The following is a 24,046-nucleotide window of genomic DNA, read 5'->3' as shown; positions in this document are numbered from 1 at the left end:
AGGTCATGACAATAACGTCATAAATTTGTATGTCGTAATGAAAAATTTTGTTATAACGATAACATTTTCAAGTTATACTGAGTGTTAAATCTCTGTGCCTAAACAGCAACCTGTGAACCTGAATTCCATTTTGAGGAAGAGAAAGAAGTCACACGGAGCCACATCTGTTGAGTAGGGCAGATGCAGGGTGACAGTGGTGCTGTTGTAGCCAAAAACTCAAATGTTTGCATTTTGAGCTTCACTGGAGCACACCCATGCCATCATATATTGGTTTAGGCTGTTTGGATATGCTTCTTCAGATAACTTAGGATGTTACAGTAGAACTCTGTGTTGACAGTACGAACCTGAGGGAGAAATATAAACGTGTGGCTTTTCCACTGGTAAACCTGCTGTTTTTTCTCCTGATGACAGCCACAGGAACACCTCTCATCACCACTGATGATCCTTCATATGAAGGTTGAGTCAGTTTGAAACAGAATGTAACGTTTGAGCCCTGCACAAGTGAAACTGCAAATGTGACAGACTACAAACTTCAGGAAAGGTGAGCGTTTGTAGCTAGTTCACTGTTTTAAACAGCGGGATTTTTACATAAAGAAGACAGTCACTTTAGATGAAAACAAATGTAGTTTTATTTTTACACAGTTTTTGAAAAGGGCTCCATATACAAACAATTTTATTATGACTATTATTTTAATAAAGATAATAGGTTGCTGGGAGTTCACTTCCATTGTGAGTGTCTCTACAAACATGATAATAATGAAGCAGTACCTGCAGCACGGTGCATTTTTCAACCTTTCTGACCTCAATAATAACATCAGTAGTAATAACAGGGAGATTGTTGTTTACAGTATCAAATGCACTCTGAGACCTGACTTAGCGTTGTGTGAGTGTGTGGGATAGGACAGTGATGATTATACACTGCAAGGCTTTGCTTCATCACGGTTAAAGGCTTTATATATTGAGGAGATTATCTGGAGAGGGCATTTATTTATCATGGCTTTACGTACACTGGCTCCTCACATATAGTCAGGGAGAAAATGTATGCAGGATCACACACACATGCAGCAGAGCTGAGATTAAAAAGTCACTGATGGTATCCTGCTTTGTTCTAATGTCATCTGCTGATTCTGAGCAGCTGGTTTACTGGAAGATGTGGGTTATAGGAAGTCGCTGGAGCTCTAAGCTGACTGATCTAAGATCCCAGATACACTGACATAAATCACTTCTTATGTTATTTAAATACATTTAAAACCATTTTGAGTCATTCCATATAAAATTCACTAAATACAATAACACCAGTGTATTTAACAAAGTCAAACTGAATTTTACCTTCATGTTATGTATCTTTCCAGAGTTACAGGCCCTTAAATACACGTGGTGAGTTGAAATTTCACACTCATCAATTTGCGTTACTTTTTTCAGTATTTTTGAGGCCTCATAACTTTATAACTACAGTAGATTGACCCATACCCAACTTCCATAGCTGAAAAAGCTAGTTTTTTTCCAGTTTATATGGCAAGACCCAAAACTTCTCATTGACGTTCAATTTAAGGAGACCTTGACACCCTGACTTCATCTTTTATTGTGCTGTAACATTTTATTACTACGCAAAGGAATGAGGCAAATTTATGTGACGATCGGTGTTGGTTTGTCTGTCTGTTTGTTTGTTTGTTTGTCTGTGTGAACATTACTCAAAAATGGACTAATGGATTTGGGTGATATTTTTAGGGAAGGTCAGAAATGACACAATGACCACCTGGCTAGATTTTGGCAGTGATGCGACTTATAGTCTGGATCCACGGATTTGTTAAAGATTTCTGCATCATTGTGAGATAGCAGCACAGCATCACTGTAACTATGACAACAAGTGAACACCACGTCAGCTGCCTGCTGATGATCACATGATTGCGATCTATTACAAATCCACCACTGTGGACCACAAATTGTTTAGAGATTTCATCTGCCCCCACACTCTGGAACTCACTCCCCCTCACCCTCGTGACTGCACCAACCTCTCCACATTCAAATTCCTCTTTAAAGACTCACCTTTTTAGAGATGTTTTTATTGAATAATACTATTTTAATTTAACATTTTAATTTTGTCGTTTTTAAATTACTGTTTATTGACTTTTTAACTGTTTTTCATTCTTGCTTTATTTTATTGTATTTTATGTACAGCATCTTTGAGATACTTGTAAAGCGCTTTATAAATAAAATTTATTAATATTATCTGTCAGAAATCATACAATGACTGAGCAGCCTTGGCGGAGTACTGCGCTCTCTGAGTGCTTTTCTTGTTCATATTGCTGTATTGCCTTCTTTTGTTTACATTTATTTAGTTTGACTGTGTTTTTATGGAATGTGTTTTTTAGGCAAACAGCACTTTTGTGCAGCTCTTGTTGTTTTTAAATGTGCTGTATAGATAAATTTGACTTTATTTCCACTAGGTTTTTTGTTACAGCCTGTAGTACCAAAGGGAGAGAGAACAGGGCAAAAGAGGCTAATTATCATCTCCCTCTTCAGGCAGTGAGAGTAATTACACAAACGTGGTCTCGTGCATTGGACACCGTCAATCTTTCTTTGTCTCACTATTATCCTTCCTCCAAAGTTTTTTTCTTTATCTTCTTTAGAAACTATTCTTGAATGCTTCCTAAGTTATTATTCTGCATCATAAACCAGGATGGGGCTGCACAGTGGCTTGATGGTTAGCACCTCGCAGCTAGAGGATCTCCAGTTCGCGTCTCCAGGATCTTTCTGCATGGACTTTGCATGTTCTCGATGTGAATGTCTGGGTTTTCTTGGGGTACTCCAGCTTCCTCCCACAGTCCAGAAACATGCTGAGGTTAATTGATCATTATAAATTGAATGGTGTGAATGCGATGTGATTGTTTGTCTGTATGTGTAGCCCTGTGATAGACTGGTGACATGTCCTGGGTGTCCCTTGCCTTCACCCTAAGTCAGCAGGGACAGACTCCAGTCCCTCGCGATCCTAGTGGGGATTATACGGTGTATAGATGATGGATGAATGGATGGATGATCCAGGATACTGCTGTACCTACTTTATCTCCCCAAAATTCTGCGAACTGGCTTAAACATAACGACATTCATTTCTATGTAGACGTATTGCACTCCAGCTTTAACAAATCCAGATATTTTAACCGAAATAAATCTCAACACATCCCTATTTCGACTTCTTTTGTGATATTTCAGCTGAAGCACTGCTAAAAACCATGCAGTCAGAATCTGCAAACTGAAATGAACCATCAGCAGCTTTTCAATCGTTCTACATGAACGGCAGGCGCTGGCACAGTCAGTGCATAAACTACTAAAAGAATCTGGGACATGGTGCATTCGTCTCACTGAGTATTTCAAGTATCTACTGTGAGCTAAAGGTAACAAAGTGCAATCTCATCTCTATTGCCTAACAAGATTCACTTGGCTAAAGACTGCATTTAAAAAAAGACACCGAAAACAGCATGCTGTCGTTTTACTGTTGGGTCATTTCATAAAAAATCTACCAAATGTGGAAAAAAATTCCTACCTAACTCCCTTAGAATCAGCAGATTTTAATGCACAGTAGCTTTAGCATATTCAGTGATGCAATGAAAACAGTGGTATTCAAACTCTGTGTATTTTCAGAGTTACAGACCCTGAAAGTACATGCCAGCTTCTTGTAGGGCCAGCTTTGTAATTCACATTATTGTTTCCATCATTTCTGAGCCTCATAAGTTCATAAGCACAGCATGAAACTTTCAGGAATGAAAAACACATTAGAATTCTGATTAAAAAAAACTGCAACCAAATCAATTTTACATCCACTCCAGGTGTCACAATATAAAAAATTCTCAACACTTTTCTAATATAGTCATATTTCAACACCGACCCAGGAATGTTACTTATGGCTGTGAAATGGAGAAACAACACTGGTTTTGGTTTTCATGTGTCTCTATCCTGTATTTATGAAATTAGGAGGGCTGAAAAATTTAGGAAAAAATAACACAAATTTAAAAGTGCAAAATTTTGCCCATGTTTGTGAACTTCAAGAGCCTGTGACTTTGAAATATTTACAGCATGAATCTAAATTTTTGCATGGTTTCATTAAATACACCAAAGTTATTGAACATAAAAGATCAGCTGGATCTGAGGGTCTGGTGGGAGACTCTGATTGATGTTTCATGGAATGACCCTGTTTCTCTGTGACCAGTTTTTGGAGTACTGGGCGAAATATTGAGATTTCTTCAGTTGTCCCTGGAGAGGGTGGCCTCAGTGAGGTATTCCCTCCTGTGTCAGATAATAAATAAAAGATGTAAAGGTAAAGGCAGGTGTAGCAGCAGCGGTCACAGGTCCTGCTCATGCATCTGCTGCTGCATCTTCTGAAGCATCTGCTGCATCCTCCTCAGCTACACGAGACGACAGCGAGGCAGAGGAGAAAAGAGAACAGGAACAGGATGAGAGACGCCTTACATAATCACACATATGGGTCATCGATTCACATCAGCATCTTGGTTATGTAACACCTCCTGCAATGCATTATTCAGTCTTAAGCAGCCACTCACTTCGTCATCTTTCATTTTGATGAGCTTCTCTGTCTCCACGTCGGGTGTGGACAGCGGCAGGATCGGGATAGGACTCTCCACCCGCTTATCTGCATTCATCTTACTGCCACAGAAAAGCAAGGAGCATTACAAATGTTACCGTGGGCAATACTTAAAAATCACATGCAATATCACAACATCATGAGCAATATTAGTTTACTACTTCAGCCTCATTGCCACCATTACTTCTTACTTTCTGCTCATCTTATTTAAAAAAGACATAGAATGTTGAGTTTTTTTAAGTGTTAAGTTTAAGTCAGTCAGTAAAACTATGAATTTTATGATTTAACAAAGCAAAAGGCTGAGTTAGAAAGTCAGAAATGTGCCTTTTTATCAGTCCAAAACTCAAAAATGTACCTTTTTTGTGTCATAATTAGGAATAATTATGACTTCTTGTTTATTTTAAGTTAATGACTAAATAAACCACATGGTCTCCCCACACACCTGGTCATGGTCTGGATGCACAGAGCCCGGTAGTTCTCGTAGTGGCAGTCACTGGTGATATCTTTCAGGTCGTGCATGTGGGTTCTGATCAGCATCGTCCTCAGTTTTACAAAGTCACAGTGGGAAGGGTTCTCCACTGCACAAAGGAAAAAAAACATGAACGTCAAGGCTGGAAGCCCTTCTGACAGCTACAGCATCCAGTTTTCTTACCCTCTACGATGCCCCAGGGGTAAAGCCGCCCTCTCACTCTCTGACCTCGGGCTTCCACCACCGTGTTGCTGCCAATCACTGCAAACGGAGTGCTCTCCTGCATCACAAACAGCAGCGACAGAGTAAAACAGCCACATACTGTCCTCAAAGGAAGAGCAGCGATGCTCAAAGTACACTGTAAAAAAAATGTAAAATCTGGAAAGAAACTGAAAATCTGGCAGCAAGGATGCCAGGAACAACTACAAAAGCATTCAGAGAGCACAGGCTGCTTATTTCTGACAACTAAAATCTTTAGCAAATCCACGGGTCCAGACTATAAGGCACATCACTGACAAAATCTAATCAATTGGTTGTTGTGTCATTTCTGACATTTTGTATTGATGATAAGAGAGTCAGACCGCTGCACAAAGTCTTCTCCAGCATATCCCAAAGATTCTCAGTGGGGCTGAGGTCTGGACTCTTTGGAGGCCAATCCACCTGTGAAAATGACGTCTCATGCTCCCTGAACCACTCATTCACAATGTGAGCCCCATGAATCCTGGCACCGTCATCTTGGAACATGCCCGTGCCATCAGAGAAGAAGAACTCCATTGATGCAAAGACTTGGTCATTCAGTATATTCAGGTAGTCAGCTGACCTCATTCTTTGGGAACATACCGTTGCTGAACCTAATCAACCCGAGATCATAGCCCTAACCCCCACAGGCTTGTAGGCACTAGGCATGATGAGTGCATCACTTCATCCACCTCTCTTCTCACCCTGATGGTCTCACCCATCACTTTGGAACAGGGTAAATCTGGACTCATCAGACGACATGACCTTCTTTCATTGCTCCAGAATCCAATCGTTGAAGTCTTTTTTTTCTGATCAGCCTCACTGATGAATTGTTTTCTTAGAGCTACACAGCTGTTTAGTCCCAGTCCTTTGAGCTCTCTTCGCATTGTGCACGTGGAAATGCTCTTACTTTCACGGTTAAACATAGCTGTGAGTTCTACTGTTGATTTCCTGCGATCATTTAAGAGTTTGTTCTGACCACATTCATTCCTCGAAGATGATGGTTCACCGCTATCCCTTCATTTCGTTTTAAGAATGTGTCGGATAGTTCTTAACCTGATTTTAGTAGTTTCAGAATTCTCACTTGTTTTCTTTGCCGGATTCAGGCAAATAATTTGACCATTCTGAAACAGGTTAACATCCTTTCTATGACCACAGGATATGTCTTCTGACATGGTTGTTTAAGAAATGAGAAGTTCCTCTGCTAGGGTTAAATAAGTTGTTGCAGCTGAAACATATTCATCACTGCAGTAATTACCTAATAGAAAGCTCTTATCTATTTGCTCAGTTAAATCCAAGTGGCGAATTTTTCTTTGGACAGGCAGTGTGTAAGTGAAAAGAAAAGCTCAAAAGCAAAATTAAGATTCGTCATAATCGTACCAAAGTGCAAATGGTACTTTTTACCAATGGGAAACACAAAAACGTAGGGACTTGAAATGCTCACCTTCAACTCTCTGTCCTGCTGCTTGAACTCCTCGTCCTCATCTGAGTCACAGTCAGGGAACTGATAGATCTTTATCCCATACTTATCGATCTCTTCCCTCAGCTGGATGGACAGAGGACATAGGAGATGTGAAGTGATGGATAACAGCAGAAACACACACATACATGCAGCCTCCCACGGAGTGCTAGAATTTAGCAGAAGTCACTGCTCTCTATATGACAGCTCTAAAGCTCAGTGCAGAGGAAATTTCTGCTGAGAGATGTATGAGTCATCTACCACTGAACGGAGCTGAAAATAAATCCAAATGAACTTCAGTTCTGAATTCTATACTTTCTTACTTAATTACTCACCCACCCAGTCAGTCATGGATCTGATATTTACATTTCTCATTTTCATTTGTAAAGCAATATAACTTAGCAAAATGTGCAAATCTTTTAAATTTGAAATGTAAAATCTTAAAGGAGTAGGAGATAACCTGAATAAATCTGTCCAAGAGCACTGTTTAGGGGTTGTTTTCAGCTTAGCTTAGAGCTGCAGTCGGCCTGGCTCAGTTCAAAGATCAAAACTATATCTTGTGTCCTATTTGTTTAATCCTCTGAGCCCCAAAACATATTGTCGGTTTGAAAGGCATGGTTTCTTTCTCTTTTTTAAAGCCAAAACAACGCTATTTATCAGGAAAAGAAACTGTAGGAAACAAAGAAGAAAGAACCGTCAGATTCAGGCTGTGCTTCCACAGAGCAGAGAGGAGACAGCAAGAGCGACTAAGAGGGAAATAAAACTTAATGGATCAATAAAATAAATGCAGCATGGCTCAGAAACAGTACACAGAGGAGCAAGTTGTTGGAAGATACATTCAGCACAGTGAGACATGTTGCTAGAGCTGATGTGCAGAGTAGAGGGGAAAAGTTTGCAAGCATGTGGAGTGGTCAATTTTATGTGGACATTTTATTCTGGGTTTTTCGATTTTTTTTGCAGACATTTCTGAGCTCTCTTTACTTCTAGCCATGGTTGTGCTGTTTCCATAGAGGTGCAGTGAAAAATAAGTGACAGTGAGTAAAAATGTGATGAAAATAAAATGCTTTCAGTTGTGATTCCGCCTGACAACCTTATAACCAGCAGAGACTAATGTGTCGTTTGAGGAATATCCAAAAGTTGAAACTACAACATATAATTTTTGTAATTTTTGTATGTGTTAAAAACAGATACTAGGAGCTGGTCAGCTTTGGAGTTGTTGGTGAATGTAATTTTTAAGGCAAGTTAACCACCTCCTAACTCCAATTTTGTAAATAACACATAACCTGAAAAAGAACATTTCTCCTACAATGTTTAACTATTACTTTAAAGAAGCTGAGAACTTTATTTTTTAAAAATATTCACTGACTAAAGAAATTTCTTCACAGCATTGTAAGATACTCTTTCTGGACATCTTCTATATTTAGACAAACACACGCGTCTTTGTGGGTTTAATTCAGAGCAGGAACATAAATAAAACACTAAAAGTAGCCAGCAGCCACAGGAAAAGGTCTGCACCAGCAGAGAGGTCAGTGCATATATTCAGCTTTTATCTGCTACATACAGTATGAAGCTGCCACAGCTGCAGTTAAATCATATTTATTTAAAATGTTACCCGCTCTTTGAGCTTCTTTATCTCGAGGGGAGTAAGGCAGTCGGCCTTAGCGATGAGAGGAACCACGTTAACTTTGTCCTGCAAGGCCTTCATAAACTCGATGTCGACTGGACGTAGCCTGTAGTTAGACATGAACCTTAATGAGCATTTTAATGCATGTGCACAAATAGCCTGTGGATATAAGTTTTCTGCTTTCATTTTAATATTGTTCCGACCCAACTCTCTGAGGTCGGCTAGGAAAAAAAGTGGACAAAAAGTTAGTGACACGTGTATATTATTGCTTAATGACAGACACACACACACACACACACACACACACACACACATATATATATATATATACATGGCAGTACATGGCAGTATGTGTGTTACCCGTGTCCAAACGGGGGGATGAAGTAGAGGCAGCAGTGCACTCTGTTGTCCTGGATGTTCTTTCTGTTGAGTCCACTCTCGTCTCTGAAGTACTGCTCAAACTGTAGGTTGATGTAGTCAGTGACAGGCCGCCAGCTGGAAAACACAAGCATGTATGCACGTCTTTTACTGTAAATGTACAACCACTGAGAGGAATAATTTGCTGTTTTGGAAGCTGCTTAGCTTCGCTTAGCATAATGACAGTAAATTAGGAGAAATAGACTATCAAAACACATCTACCAGCCGTTTAAGAGTGCTTTCACTCCTGAGCTGTTTGATTTGGCTGAAATAAACCTGGGCATGTTTGACAGGTTTGTTTAGACTGGTGTGAAAGCTGCTGATCACACCAACATTGAAATGAAACAACCTGGTAAAAACCTCATTTAATGGAGGGCCTTCCATGCTCACATGGTTTGTTGTGTGAAAGCAAAAGGAGCAGCCGCAGCAGATAAGTTATTTGTGGCTAAAGTGTTGAATAAATTCATTCTGAAAACAACACTGACTGATGCTTAGATTAGGTTCTAGAAAAAATGCTCTGAACAAACAGATTTTAGCTTTTGGTAGTTCTAAAAGGTTAATCTATTGATCTGCTGTACTTATGAAGGTATTAAGGGTTCAGAATACTGGAAAACAAAGAATGAATTAAAAAGAACAAAATGTCAGCCTATTCCTATGTGCATTATATGTTATATGTGATATATATATAAAAAAAAAGCCTAATGTTGAGAGGGTCTGATGGGAACTTTTTTTCAGAATTGGCTGATTTTTATATCAAATGACCCTTTAAACACTACCGGTCAAAAGCTTTAGAATGCCCCAACTTTTTATTTTTTTAATTGAAATTCAAGTAGTTCACGTCCAATGAATAGCTTGAAATGGTACAAAGGGAAGTGGCAAACTGCCAGAAGTTAACAAAGGTAAAGGTAATGACAAATAATGTACATTTCAGAATTATACAAAAAGGCCTTTTTCAGGGAACAAGAAATGCGTTAACAACTTAAAGTTGTTCTGCAGCAAGGGAGGCTGATCAAGCCTTGAAAGTTGGTGCTAACAAATCCTAGAGGTGTGTCAACTTTTCTTGATTACTTCCAACCCCCTCTGTCTGCATTAAAGTAGTGCTGGATCACATTGTGGCACCATACCCTTGAGAGCATTATCTGAACAGTACTGTACAGCAGAAAGTAGTGTGTTGCTATAGAAATGGCGAGGAAAAGGCAATTAAGAACAGACGAGAGACAGAACATCCATCCATCCATCCATTCATTTTGTTCCGCTTTTCCGGGGCAGCAGACGAAGCAGATCATGTCAGACGTCCCTTCCCCCAGCAAAGCCTTTCAGCTCTTCCTGGAGATCCCAAGGCATTCCCAGGCTAGACTAGATATGTAATCCCTACAGCGAGTTCTAGGTCTGCTCTAGGGTCTCCTCCCCAGAGGCATCCAACTCAGACATCCGAACCACCTCAACTGTCTCTATTCGACGCGAAGGAGCATTGGCTCTACTTCATGAGCCCAACCTCCCTGTGGAGGAAGCTCATTTCAGCCACTTGCATCTGGGATCTTATTCTTTCGGTCACTACCCAGAGTTCATGACCATAGGTGAGGGTTAGAACGTAAATGGACTGGAAAATTGAGAGCTTTGCTTTGCGGCTCAGCTCTCTCTGCACCACAACGTTTCGGTACAATGGTCACATTACTGCTGATGCTGCACCAATCTGTCCATCTCACGCTCCATTTTTCCATCACTCGTGAACAAGATCCTGAGATGAAGACTGGAAGAAGCTATTATGAACTGAATTTGAAATCTTTGGTCATAGTGCAGGATTTTTGTACGCCGTCGAGTAGGCAAAAGGATGGTTCCTCAGTGTGTGACATCAACTGTCAAACATGGAGGAGGAAGCATGATGGTCTGGGGCTGTTTTTTTAGATCTAGGTTCCGTGACTTGTACAGAGTGAGAGGCAACCTGAACCAAAATGGCTACCATGGCATTCTGTAGCACCATGCAGTACTCTCTGGTGTGTTCCTAGTTGGTCAGGGGTTCATCCTACAGCAAGATAATGACCCAAACCATAGGTCCAAGCGATGCCAGAACCACTTTAGGAAAAAGAACAAGATGGTGAGCTTGAAAACATGGAGTGGCAGCACAGTCTCCAGACGTAAACCCCATGGAGATAGTTTGGGATGAACTGGACAGAAGAGTGAAAGCAAAACAACCTACAAATGTCACACATTTCTGGGAACTTCTGCAACAGAGTTGGGAAGATGGGATTCTGAAGAATATTTGATTTGCTTTCCATTGTAGAAAGAATGCCACGAGTGCATTCAGCTGTTGTATCTGATTGTCAACCATTTTGCCAAACTCTCATACATACATAAAAGCTCAATTTGGCTGAAATCCTGACATGACAGGAGCTTATTTTCTGATGAAACTGCTCTGCAATCTTCCTGTTTCATTTATATATACTGTAAGAAAAACTGTAAAATGTGAAAGCAACAAGGGGAACAACTTTTTTGTCACTTTGGGAAAAAAGTCACAAATAGGTTCACAGTCGCGAGTAATTAAACAGAGTAATAACAGACCAGTACCCCAGAGAGACAGTGAGATGGTGATAATAAGCCAAGATTAATCAGATTTACAGCTTTATTATTTTGATTTAGGAGTCTACTAGAAGATATTTACATGCTCAGAAACTCAGTCAAAGAGCAGAGTTTTCCATGGGAAAGATTAACTCCATCTGGTGTGGACTTAATGTTTGCATATCTTTTGCACATACAGCAAAGTTATAACAAACAAAGGAGAGGAAACCAAATAGCCAGAAAGCACAACATGGGCTCTGAAAGCATCGAAGTAATAGTCAAAGACGAGCTTTTTTTAAACCAATTAATCTGTTTGTAGAAAGTTTAAGAGATTTAACAGAAAATGCTGGGTGACGTTGCATATTCTTATAGTCTGTAGGGATTCTTGTGTTGGAATGCAGCACTTTACTGAACCAGCATCTTTATTGCAGAATGCACCTGGACCTGATAAGATGAAGTGTGGCGAGCAGGAAGGAAAACAGGAGTCTCTTACTGTAATATTAATTCCTGTGTGGTTGCTATATTTAACTCACTCTTTATGGATGAACTGCCAAAATACACAGAGCGGGGCTTAAACACAGATCTGTTTTACCTTCTGTTACCTGCATTACCATGGTTACAAAATTATTTGGAAAGCATACCGTGCATACACAGACCAGCCAACACATTGTTTTCATTTTCTGTTTAGCCAAGTATTGAGCCTCAACAGAGTTTCACTGTTTCAGCTACTATTAATTTATTTTAACATATGGATGACCTTTCACAGTACATTAGAGCTCCAATGATTAAATGATTTGCTGTCAATAATTACATTAATAGCCAGCTGTTTTGATAATCTGTTTGAGAAAAGAAAAATGCATATTTTCTGATTCCAGCTTCTTTAAATGTGAAAATTTTATGGCTTTCTTTCCTCCTCTATGATAGTAAACTGAAAATCTTTGGGTTGCGGACAAAATAAGACATTTGTCATGTTGAGCTTTGGAAAACACGATCAGTGTTTGTTGTTACTATTTTGTGACACTTTCCAGACCAGACAACTACTAATTAAAAATTAATAACTGAAAGATTACTCAACAATAAAAAATAAGCATTAGTTGTAGCTCTACCATTAACACTGGTTAATTCTGACTTGAATCCCACAAACACCATCCAGTCGCTACAAACGGGCTACGTAGATGTGGATTAATCTGAAATTAATAATAGTCCAGAACAAAATAAGTTCTCTCTTTTTCAGTAAAAAGAACAGTAACCAGGTGTTTTACACAAAACAAAAATAAGACGATATATTTACATTTTTACGAACAATGATTTGTTTTGTTTTTTTTAACTATGTATAACCGTAAAGTTACGAGAGCTCGACAGGAATATCTGAATATTTGGACGTTACCATGGTATCCGAACATTTATTTTGAGATCCGAATATTCGGATACCCCGCCCCCTAGTTGGACGATGTTGCATGAATGTTACGAACTGATGCGAATATTCGCATATTCGTCAATAATCTATGTTGTCATGATTTCCTATCATAAATAAGTAAGAAATAAACAAATGTTGCATTTCTGACAATGGCATATAACCTTGGTGGAATACTGTACTCTCTGAGTGCCTTTCTTGTTATTTTATAGATTTTACCATTTTACAATTTTTTTAAAGTTACAGTACTCCATCATTTTAAAACATATATTTTCTGACATCCTTGGTGCCAGCGTTTCAGAGTTTTTTCATGTGCTTTGTGTAGCCACAGAAGACCAGTGTTGAGCAGCAACGCTTTCAGAACTTCAGCAGTCCTATTAATGTGTGGGTGAAAATCCAGAGAGGCACAGATAAGTGGTATGCAGGGGAACCAGTTCACTTAACTTAAAGTCCAGAAAGCCTCCTCCATGTAATATTATTTACCACTAAGCTTTTAAAATAGCTTTCACTGATCAGATTTCAAGGTACAAAGTGAAACCTCACCACTCTGTGTTGTTGACAGCGTCTCCAAAACCTGGAGTGTCCACAATAGTCAGTTTCAGCTTCACCCCCTTCTCCTCAATGTCCACTGTGTGCTTTGTGATCTCCACCGTCTGACTGATGCGCTCTAGAGGACAAAAACAATATACAGATAAAGACATTTAACAAGGCGATCAGAGATATAGGAACAAAGGTACAGAGCTGTGTGGTTGATTCATCACTCACCCTCAGCGTTGAGCAGCTTCCTGTCTTTATGCAGATCAGTGAGGAAGAGGCTGTTCACCAGAGTGGATTTACCCAGGCCAGACTCTCCTGTAACATACATACACACATTCAGAGTATTCATTGTTTGGTTTTTGTAGGCATGTTTGTCTCTTTGGCTCTGGCAGAAGAGAAAACATGTTGAAGAAGCCCAGTTTCACTTTTTTTGTTTTTGTTTTGGCCTTTTAGCCTGTATTATATAGGACAGTGGAGAGAGACAGGAAAGTAGGGAGAAGACTGGAGGGGGGATCTACAGCAAAAGGGCCATGGATCTGAACCCATGACTGCATCGGGGACCATAGCCCAAGTTTAGCTACCAGGATGCCCCCAGTTTCACAAATTTAACAAAGTCTAAAATTGTGACATGATTTGATGATTTGCCCATATATTTGTATCATGGAGTAAAAGTAACAACCCTGTTGCATCTGACAGTGCAAGCCACAGTTAGCAAGCAAGCAGATAACTTGAAAAAGACGGCTGTAAGTGTTGTATAAGTGGTTGAATTCACCATTTAGGTCATTCCAGATTTGGAGAACATTTTACATCTCACTCATTAAATTTCAAATAATTCATATACAACATACTAAAACATGCAGTTGTTTTGTAAATATACTTGTTCTGAGTCCAAATCCAAAAAGGACTAGGAGAAAAGAACGTTTGAAAATATATATCTATATATATTTTTAAATGTCTGCATTTATTCTCATTGTTTAACTCCACAGAAGGGGTGTCAATATTTTTTTAAATACTATATTAGTCTGACTAATATAGTTTCCCCTAAAACGTCATTTTTCTCTCGTCCCACCCCTCTGATGACCAAATTGAATCTAAAAAAGAAAAAAAATAATTAAGATAAAATTTAAATCTCCTTTTTTTGGTATTATTTTTTTTCATTGATGTCTCTTGTAATTGTGGGAACATTTTTTAATCAACAGAATATTTTAAATAATAATTATTATGCATGTAATGTGTGTCCCACAACAACCCTGTTAGCATAACCTTTATAGCTGGTAGAAGAAGAAAACAGTGAATCACATGAAACTCTGGAATTAACATCATCAAACAGTTTTCCAAAAGAATGGGTAGAGCAAAGCTATGTCCTCTCTTCTATTATTAATATTTTCATAACATTGTCAGCCCTGATTGAATGTCTCACTCTACTTCATATTATCTGGAAAAGACAAATTATTTTTACTTTTTTCTTTACTGTTTTCCATCAGTCAGTTTGTCCTCTTGGTCAGCAGTAGCAGCTAGCTAAATATCTTGCTTCTACTACTGAGAAATAGCTAACATTAGCATGGATTAGCAACCCTGTTACTGTGATTAGAGTAGGGTTAGCAAACAAAAAAAAACATGGAATAAACATGGTACTATTGATGTGTAAGCTGAGTCAATCAAGCTTTTGATAGTTTATTACCTATTATTGATGAATCTGTAGCAGAAAATTGTAAAAGAGAAGGTTTATTTTTCAAACATTTTGAAACCCAAATGTTCTCCAACTCTGGAATGACCCATATAAATTAATTGGCAAGTAACAGTTAGCTTAAACTCATGACAGGCCGAAATAACTAAAAGTAACAAATGAGGTGAAACTGGTAAAATTTGAAAACCTAGTTTAAATGGTTAACATCAGCTAATATTAATGAATAAATAAATTAATGAATTCGCTGATACTTGATAAAATAATTTAAATAGACAGTTTAAACTAGTACTCTCAGCTAAAGCTAATAAATCAACAGTTGAAATTGTTCATGGTAAATAAAACCAAGGAATAACCAATTTAAATATATAGTTAAAAGTTATGATTATGGAGCTTCTGCCGCTCCAGAGGTTCTGGATGCAGACTTAAAGCACAATCAACACTGATGATCACCTCTGTGAGAAGTCTGTCCTACATCAACATCTCACACACAAAGAACCATAACAACAAGCAGACACACCCAGGACTGCACAAAATCCAATTTCGGCCAGACTCTGGCACACTGGCTGATATCTGATTTGACTCAAATGTCACAGTGATGGTTTTGCTGTCCAAGACGATATATCACAACCGTGGCTCAAGATGCAAATCTGAACAGAAGCATTTTGACATTACTGAAGGCAATTTAGATAACATTGAAAGTAAAGTCACAGAAAAAAACAAGAAAAGCACTCAGAGAGAGCAGTGCTCCACGAAGGCTGCTCAGTCGTTGTATGATTTCCGAAATCATTAAAAAATTCGTGGTCCACAGCAGTCAATTTGTAGTGGGATCGCAATCATGTGGTCATGTGTAGTGTTTACTTATAGCCATAGTTACAGTGACCTCTATCTCGCAATGATGCAGAAATCTTTGACAAATCTGTGGATCCAGACTATGAGCTGCATCACTGCCAACATCCAATCAACTGGTCCTTGTGTCCTTTCTGAACATCCCTGAAAATGCCATCCAAATCCATTCAACAAGTCCATTTTTGAGTAATACAGACAAGCAAACCAACAGCGATTGTCACATAACTCCACCACATTCCTTGGAGGAATAATCAATTCAACTACAATCATAATGTGAATTTAATGGATTCAAAACTGTCAAAAGCACACAAAATGTACAAAGGAGACAGTGATTTATGCTTCAGTATCCTTCAAGCTGCAGGGGTTAGTTCTTAACATTTAATTTATGACTCATTTTAATCTTCAAGATCAGCTTTCAGCCTTCAACAGAGCTAGACATTTTCACAGGACACACGAAATTTGTGAAAACTGAGACGTTGCGGAGGTGTGATGGGAAAGCTGCCTCGAAACAAGTACATCCTGTCTTGCTTTGAGACTTTCAGTGTGAAAAACACTTTGGGTTGTTACCACATGCCAAACTGGTGTGAATAAGTCTTTGCTGAGAGATCCTCAATATCTCCACAGACCTTTATAAATCAAAGACTCAAGTGCAAAGTAGAATACATTTGTTGACAGTGTGTTCACGTAAACTGTCTGTAATAGCAGCAGTGCAGATGCAGTATACAGCAGAAGTGAGTACATTCCTGTGAAGTATTTGTCATATGATTCAACATTCAATAATTTCTTTTGAAGCTGAACAGTCGAGTATTTCCTCTGTTATGCTTCATAAAGATGAAGAGTAGAATACAGAAAGATCAGGGGCTATCTAAGAATCTTTAGGACACAGTTGCAGCAGAACTCAGGAAGCACAGAACGAGCCATAGTACCAGTAACAACAGCTGCAGTGGTCATCCTCCTTAAATGACCCCATGGACAGTGCTCTACTTTCACAATGTACCTCTAGAAAACAGATGGGCAGCTGCTTCAGACTTGGCACAGGCATTACCAAAGGAAATCAGAGTTTCTGTTCAGCTCAGCTACAGTTGACAACATCAATTTCTGTGAACATCATCCAAGAAAAAAAATCCCTTGCTTGCTGTTTCGCAAAAACTACAATGAAAACGTGAAAAGAAGCCTGACAAATGTTGGAAACACGTTGTTTAGTTAGATGGGGCTGAGATAAATTTGTTTGGCTCTGATTGGGTTCGGCATGTTTGGTGTGAATCTAACCAGGACTAAAACACTGAATGTAGAGTCCTGATAGTGAAGCACACAGGTGGGAGTTTGATGAAAAGGAACTCAAAAAGTGGAAAAGGTGTTGAGATGATGTGTATAGATGCATCATGAAAGCCCATGGATAAACCCAAATTAAAATATAAACTTACAGTGACAGACACGCCATGTTTTTGTGAAATATTGCATTAAGAAGCACTTTTAGGTCTTCAAGTGTTATTTCTTTTAGTACGGTCACAGCCAAAATACTAAACAAATCCTAAAAAAAGTCATTAAAACTTAAAAGTGATTGATTCCATTAAAATATATAAGGCATTTTGAGTCATTTTGGTACCAGTGATCCACTAGTGAAGGTCGAACACAATTTTTGTTGCTGTGCTGTGTCTATATAAAGGCAGCACATTTCAAAGTTCTTCAGAGACAAAAAAGGCTAAAACAAGGAGCCTAACACAGGAAACATGCCTGAAGATACAGATTCTCAGCCAGGAAGGGTACAGCTGCCGTCAGAGAGCCAGGAAGTGCAGATGCAGTCCTTCAGCAGTTGGATAAACTCTGCAGAAATACAGCCGAGCCAACAGCTTGGAAGACAGACAAAGATCTGGGTTTCCAAAGGTTTTTTTCAGCATCCTGATCCACGTGTGGAGGAAAAACCGCCAAATGACATCCCAGGAGCTTCAGCAGCAGTGGTCAAACCAAACTGGTGTCCAGTGTTCCACCTGCACTGTACGTGATCGGCTCTTAGATCATGTCTTAAGGTCCTACAAGGCTGTCAAGAAGCCCCTGATCAATGAGAGACAGAGGTTAGCCTCGTTGGGTCCAAGCACACAAGAACTGGACAGCCAGGAACTGGAAGAAGATTCTGTGGTCAGATGAGTCCAATTTCCAGCTTTGTTTTCCTCCTGCTAATGTGAGGCTAAGCAGAAGGCCAGGTGAAGCATGATCTCCAGCATGTACAGTACCTACTGTTAAGCATGGTGGAGGCATTATCATGGTTTGGGGATGCATGACTGCTGCTGGTGTTGGTCATCTCACTGTCTGTGATGGCACATTGAACTCTGCCAAGTATTGTACCATTCTCCAAACAAACATGCTCTGTTCTGTCCAGGTCAAAACTGGATGTTTCTACAAGATAATGCCCCTTGAACACATCCAGGGCCAGTATCCAGGTCTTAGAGTGGTCAGCTCAATTCCCCAGACATGAGGTGTTTAACACATTCTGTCATTTGTTGACTTTGATACCGACAATGTTGAGAACTGACACACTGAAACTCTCAAGAATTTAGTTTTGTTAGTTTTTCTTGAAAACAATAAACAAAAATAGAAATATCATTTCTGTTTGTGTCTGTCTAATGCAGACACGCCTTCTGAAACACCAAAAAGATTTATTCCACAAATATTTCATGATAATATTTGAGATTGTGTCAAATTTTAAGGCTGTCCAAAAACTTTTTCCACCACTGTATAACACCGCATGTGTCTGTGGAGAGAAAGACTGATGAAAGAAATGTTAACTTACGTACTGTACTGTGACACAGAAGAGGAGAGAAAAAACCAGCAGCAGATCTCACCTGCCACCATGAGTGTGAAGTCAAATCCTTTTTTCACCGACTTTCTGTGCACCTGGTTCGGCAGCGTCGCAAATCCAACGTAGTCTTTTTCCTAGAAGCAACGACACAAACAGAAAAACATTAACCCTCATGTTGTCCTGAGAGTCAAATTGTTTTAAAGTTTGAAAATGTGGGAGAAAAAAATGATTTTCACAGTGAAACTTCTGATGTTCACATTTCCAACATTTCTGGGAAATTTTGGAACATTTTTTGGTGGAAAAAAAGAAATGTTAAAAAATATTTCTTTAAGAACATTCAGAAAAAAAATCAAACAAAATCCAGCAAATTTTGCTGGATTTTGGTTGATTTTTTCTGAATGTTCTTAAAGAAAATATTAGAAGTTTTACTGATATATACGTAATCACTTTAGATATTTTCAGGATTTATTTTTTATACATTTGCAATAATTTTCTTGCCAAATTTGGGGGATTTTTTAAAAATAAATCATTAAAGGGAAATTTTTAAAGAATTATTGGATTTTTTTTCCTGAAAGTTTTGCAAATTTTCAGAATTTTGGGGGATTTTTTTTGCTTAATTTTTGGATTTTTTTCAGACAAGGAGACAACATTTTCTGGCGCCCACAAATGAAGACAACAGGAGGGTTAAACTCCTGATGCTCATCGTGCTGCTGCAGTAGCTGTGTTAGTAGGACATTCACATGAATTCCTTTCATGTTTAATGGAGGAGGGTGGAGGGAGAGCGAGCCCTGAGGTCTTCCAAGTATTCATAACACAGTGTGGCAGGCAGCCACTCTCAGGAGGGGGTGGGGAGCGTGGAGGCAGCACGTATGCGAACGCGTAGAAAGAGGGCAGAAAAGATTAAAAAGCAGAGGCTTGGAAGAGACAGATGGCCAAATATAAGTGCTGCCCATCACAGCCTGCATTAGATTTCTGCCCAAACATCTCCACTTGAGGATACGTCAAGCTTTTAATACCAAATCTGGGTGCATTAGCTGGTCTGCTGAAGAGATCTGAGGGTGGGAGGTGTGATGTGTGTGTTTGTGCATTGCTTCCATATTGACATTTTGTCTGTGGATGCGTTTGCAAGTCACACCCACGCACACATCACCGAAATACTCAGACTGCAGCGTCTGAGCGCGTTGCTCTGACTCAGCCTCAGCGCTGCTGTCCAACAGGACCTGAAAACTCGGAGCTGTGAGGCAGGACCAAGGCAGGGAAATTATGAAACCGTTCGTGGGATTTTGGAGAGAAGACAGAGTGAGGAGCTGCTGCTGTAAGACGCTATGTTCTCTGCAGGATTCCTGAACCTCTACCCTTGACATTAAAATGAATGGGTTTTAAAACTCCTTTGCCAAGCTGCTTTTGGGTACTAAATTTCAAAGTTACATATTTCTGCTTATTTTTTCACTCTGAGTGTTTGAACTGCTGGTGTTCATCTGTCTTTTATATATCAGACCTTTAAAACATACATTTATTATCTTTATTTATCCAAAGAAGCTTTACATTTTGGGGGAAAAAAAGACCTAATTCCATGTTGTCTCAATAATTTTCCACAGAAAGTGAATCTGCTGTTTTGGTCATTTATTAACCTTTCAGTAGTTTCTTCAGTAAAATATCAAATATATTCAATTTTCTAGCTCCTATAGAACAAGGAGTTGCTTCTTTTCTTAGTTTTGTACCTTGATAAATGACCTTTTTTTCAGTTTTCAAGACCTGGTTTAACAAAAGTTGGCCTAAAGTAGGTTAGAAAAGTCATCTAATTTTACTCTGTGTTAAATTTTTCATTATATTTTGTCCAACTATTTGGGTATTTTCTTAACCTTTAAGTCTTTTTTAAAATCAAGCAATAATTTCCCTGTTTTTATAAAAAGTGAGCTAAATATTTCTTGTAATTTTTGGTTGCTAGGTAAAAAAAGATCTTTTTTAATCTTCAGTAGCTTTAAAGTTGGAAAAAAAACTGTCTTTTTCTACTTTTTCTCAAACAATGGTATTATAAACTTAATTTACAACTATTTTCATCATATTTTCCATAATCTTTCAAGCACAAATGACAGATATTCTCTGATTCAAGCACCTCTAATGTTGAGGGTTGTTGATTTTCTGTGTTCTATAATTCAAAGTGGCTTTCTTCAAATATTATGGTCATTTGGAAACATTCGAGTGATTTTTTTCAGAAAAAAATATCAAATAATTTGTGATTTTGAAACCTCTGACATGCAAATATGCCGCTCCAGTACAAGGATTTGGTGATTTTCTCTATTTTACAGCTTTGTAAACTGAATATTCTTGAGTTTTGGGACATTAGTTTACCAAAAACAAAACTGGAAGTAGTTTTAAGGTTAGAAAAATCATCTTATTTCATCCATCAATCATCTATACACCTCTTAAACCTCACTGGGCTTGTGGAGGGCCTGGAGTCTATCACAGGGCTACACATAGAGACCAACAATCACACTCACATTCACACCTAAGGACAGTTTAGAATCACCAACTAACCTTAGCATGTTTTGGACTGTGGGAGGAAGCCGGATCACCCAGAGAAAACTCGCATATGCTCAGAAAGAACATGCAAACTCCATGCAGAAAGATCCCAGGAAGACCAGGACACAAACCAAGGATCTTCTAGGCGCAAGGCAAAAATGCTAACCAGCACACCACTGCGTAGCCCGTCTTATTTCATGCCTGTCTAAGTCCATTTTTTCCTCCATAAGCTTAAATCGGTCTAATTTGGAGCTGTGTCAAAGCTTAAATCATTAGAAACCATAAATTATCAACAATCATGTGATCTTTTTAACGCTGAGGCGATTTTACCAGCAGAAATGCAGAACACTGACTGATTCCAGCATCTTAAATGTGAGGAGAATTCTTTGTTTTATACCACAGTAAACTGAATATTTTTACAGAATGCTTTTAATGATTACTGTTGATGTCACTGGGCTGTGAGGTTTTGCTCTGATTTTTTTTTCAAAAGTGGGATTAAACACTCATAAAAAATGATCACTAGATGCAGGCAAAGCATCATACATGATGAACAAAACATCAGATTCTCATATATGAGCAGCAGGAATCACTGAACGTTCAACACTGTAGAAACGGCTGAGCAGTTGTTCCTCCACCACTGAAGCCGTTGCAGCTCTACAGATGTGCACAGATGTTACAGACTGATACAGGCAGGTTGGCATGAGGAGAAGTTCGATTCACAGCTGGTCAACTTGTGACTGAATTTACAGGAACGTGCTGAAACTGATGTAAACATGCATCCTCAGCACCACTGAGAGTGCACACAAAGGGAGACATGACATGATGCCCGGGGTCACCATCATCACCATCAGCACTATCACCATCATCATCATCATCACTGACCTCAGCAGCTCTGAGGAGCACTAAGCAGCCAAGGACCTTTGTGTCTTACCTCCGCATCATCTGAGACATATGAAGCCAAATTCCAGGAGACGTCGGGCAGCGGATCACAGACACGTCCAGGCGCATCCAGCAGGAGGGGAAAGGACATTAAAGAGAGGAGCCTCGTTAGCAGAAGGTTCGGGAACCGAGCAGCTGGAGCTGAGCATCACCTGCGGCAGCTTACCTGACCGGGGAGCGCGGTTCTTGTACCTGCTGCTGGTCGTCATCTTGGACTCTGTTGGTGGAAGCTGCGTCCAAACTGGATGCAGGAGGCGGAGCTGCAGCCTGTGATGATGGAGGCTGCGATGCTCCGTCACAGAGGGGGGAAGATCCAGCAGCAGCAGTAGCAGCAGCTCACATGTGTGGAGAAGAAGAGCAAAAAAACCCCGCATAGCTGTCAGTATGCGACGTGTTTTTGTCTCCACATTGTGTGTTTACTGCCTGTTTGCAGACTGATAATGAGCTGATCCATTGTGTATATATATGTGTGTGTGCAGTTCATGAGACCACCAGCTGGGGGCGGTGTAGCTCCATGTTTGATCAAACCAGAGATCTTATAGTTCAGGGGCCACATCCAGCCCAGTTTGATCTAAAGTGGGCCAGACCAGTAAAATCACAGCATGATAACCTGTAAATAACAACAACTTCAAACTTTTACTTTGTTTTAGCGCAAAAAGTTTACATTTAAGGAATTATCTTTTTATAAAGCATTACGAACAACCTGAAATTTAAAAAAAAAATACACTCAATTTCAACAATATTATTCCTCACTTCATCATTTACACATTACAACTTACAGATCACAGTGTGTCTACAAAGGCACAAAACATTTAGTCACAGGTATCAGGTATATAGTATTCTACTTTATGATCAAAACAACAAGTCAGACAAAAAAAGGCAAAAAATGACAAAAGTAATACAATGTATTACAAAAACGAGACACAAAATGACAAAAGCAAGACAAAATATTACAAAATGAGATACAATTTTTTTTTTAAATGAGACGAACAACTCGAAACAAAACAAAAAAGAGACGAAAAACAGACAAAAAAGTTACAAAGCAACAAAAAAAATGAGACAAACTACAAAATCAAGAAACAAAATGAGAAATATAGACTAACAAAAGTGAGACAAAAAAATACACAAAACGACAAAATCGATATACAAAAAGCAAATAAAGCAAACCATGAAATGACAAGAATAAGAAAAAAACAAGCCAAAAAGGAACCAGAAACCGACACAAACAAGAAACAAAATGACAAAAACATGAGACAAACGACAAAAATCTCACAAAAAAGACAAAAATTAACAAAACAAGACAAAATATTACAAAAATGAGACACAAACTGACAAAAGAACACTGAGGAATACAATACTTTATGATCAAAACAACTTGTCATGGTTTAGAAATGATTTTAAATTCATAGTTTTACAAATTTACAAATTGCTGTTAATGTCTTCTCTGTAATTTTTACACTTTGAGTCGTCTCACAGGCCGGATTGGACTCTACGGAGGGTCGGTTTTGCCCCATGGGCCGCAGGTTTGATACCTCTGCCATAGACGGATCAAACAGGACAAAGCTGTTTAAATGTCTGAGCTGCATATTTACTCAGAAATTCATGTGGTAATAATAAAAATGAATTAATTAATTCATAGAACACTAATCAAGAGGTATGGAATAATAGACAGCAGTGGTGAAAGAAAAGCATACAACACCGTTCAAAAATTCAGGGTCACTTAGAAATGTCCTTATTTTTGAAAGAAAAGCATTTTTTTTCAATGAAGATAACATTAAATCAATCAGAAATACAGTCCAGACATTGTTAATGTGGTGAATGACTATTCTACATGGAAACAGCTGATTTTTTAATGGAATATCTACATAGGGGTACAGAGGAACATTTCCAGCAACCATCACTCCTGTGTTCTAATGCTACATTGTGTTAGCTAATGGTGTTGAA

At 38.9% G+C, this 24,046-nt stretch overlaps 1 protein-coding gene across 1 annotated transcript; it reads right to left on the bottom strand.

Moving 5' to 3' along the window:
* Nucleotides 1-611: 611 nt before the first annotated feature.
* Nucleotides 612-22,544, bottom strand: septin5b (septin 5b). The gene is made up of 12 exons (XM_022202861.2): nt 22,269-22,544; nt 22,095-22,105; nt 18,684-18,774; nt 13,539-13,625; nt 13,317-13,440; nt 8,747-8,881; nt 8,375-8,492; nt 6,748-6,849; nt 5,250-5,346; nt 5,040-5,175; nt 4,557-4,659; nt 612-4,400 (listed from the first exon to the last, which is right to left on the bottom strand). Exons 1-12 carry the CDS (start codon nt 22,474-22,476, stop codon nt 4,338-4,340), a joined length of 1,275 nt encoding a protein of 424 aa, XP_022058553.2. The 5' UTR covers nt 22,477-22,544; the 3' UTR covers nt 612-4,337.
* Between the last annotated feature and the right edge of the window lie 1,502 nt (nt 22,545-24,046).

Source organism: Acanthochromis polyacanthus, chromosome 18 (genome assembly GCF_021347895.1).
Source record: "Acanthochromis polyacanthus isolate Apoly-LR-REF ecotype Palm Island chromosome 18, KAUST_Apoly_ChrSc, whole genome shotgun sequence".
Taxonomy (NCBI): domain Eukaryota; kingdom Metazoa; phylum Chordata; class Actinopteri; family Pomacentridae; genus Acanthochromis; species Acanthochromis polyacanthus.
This window is presented reverse-complemented; position numbering and strand designations above follow the sequence as displayed.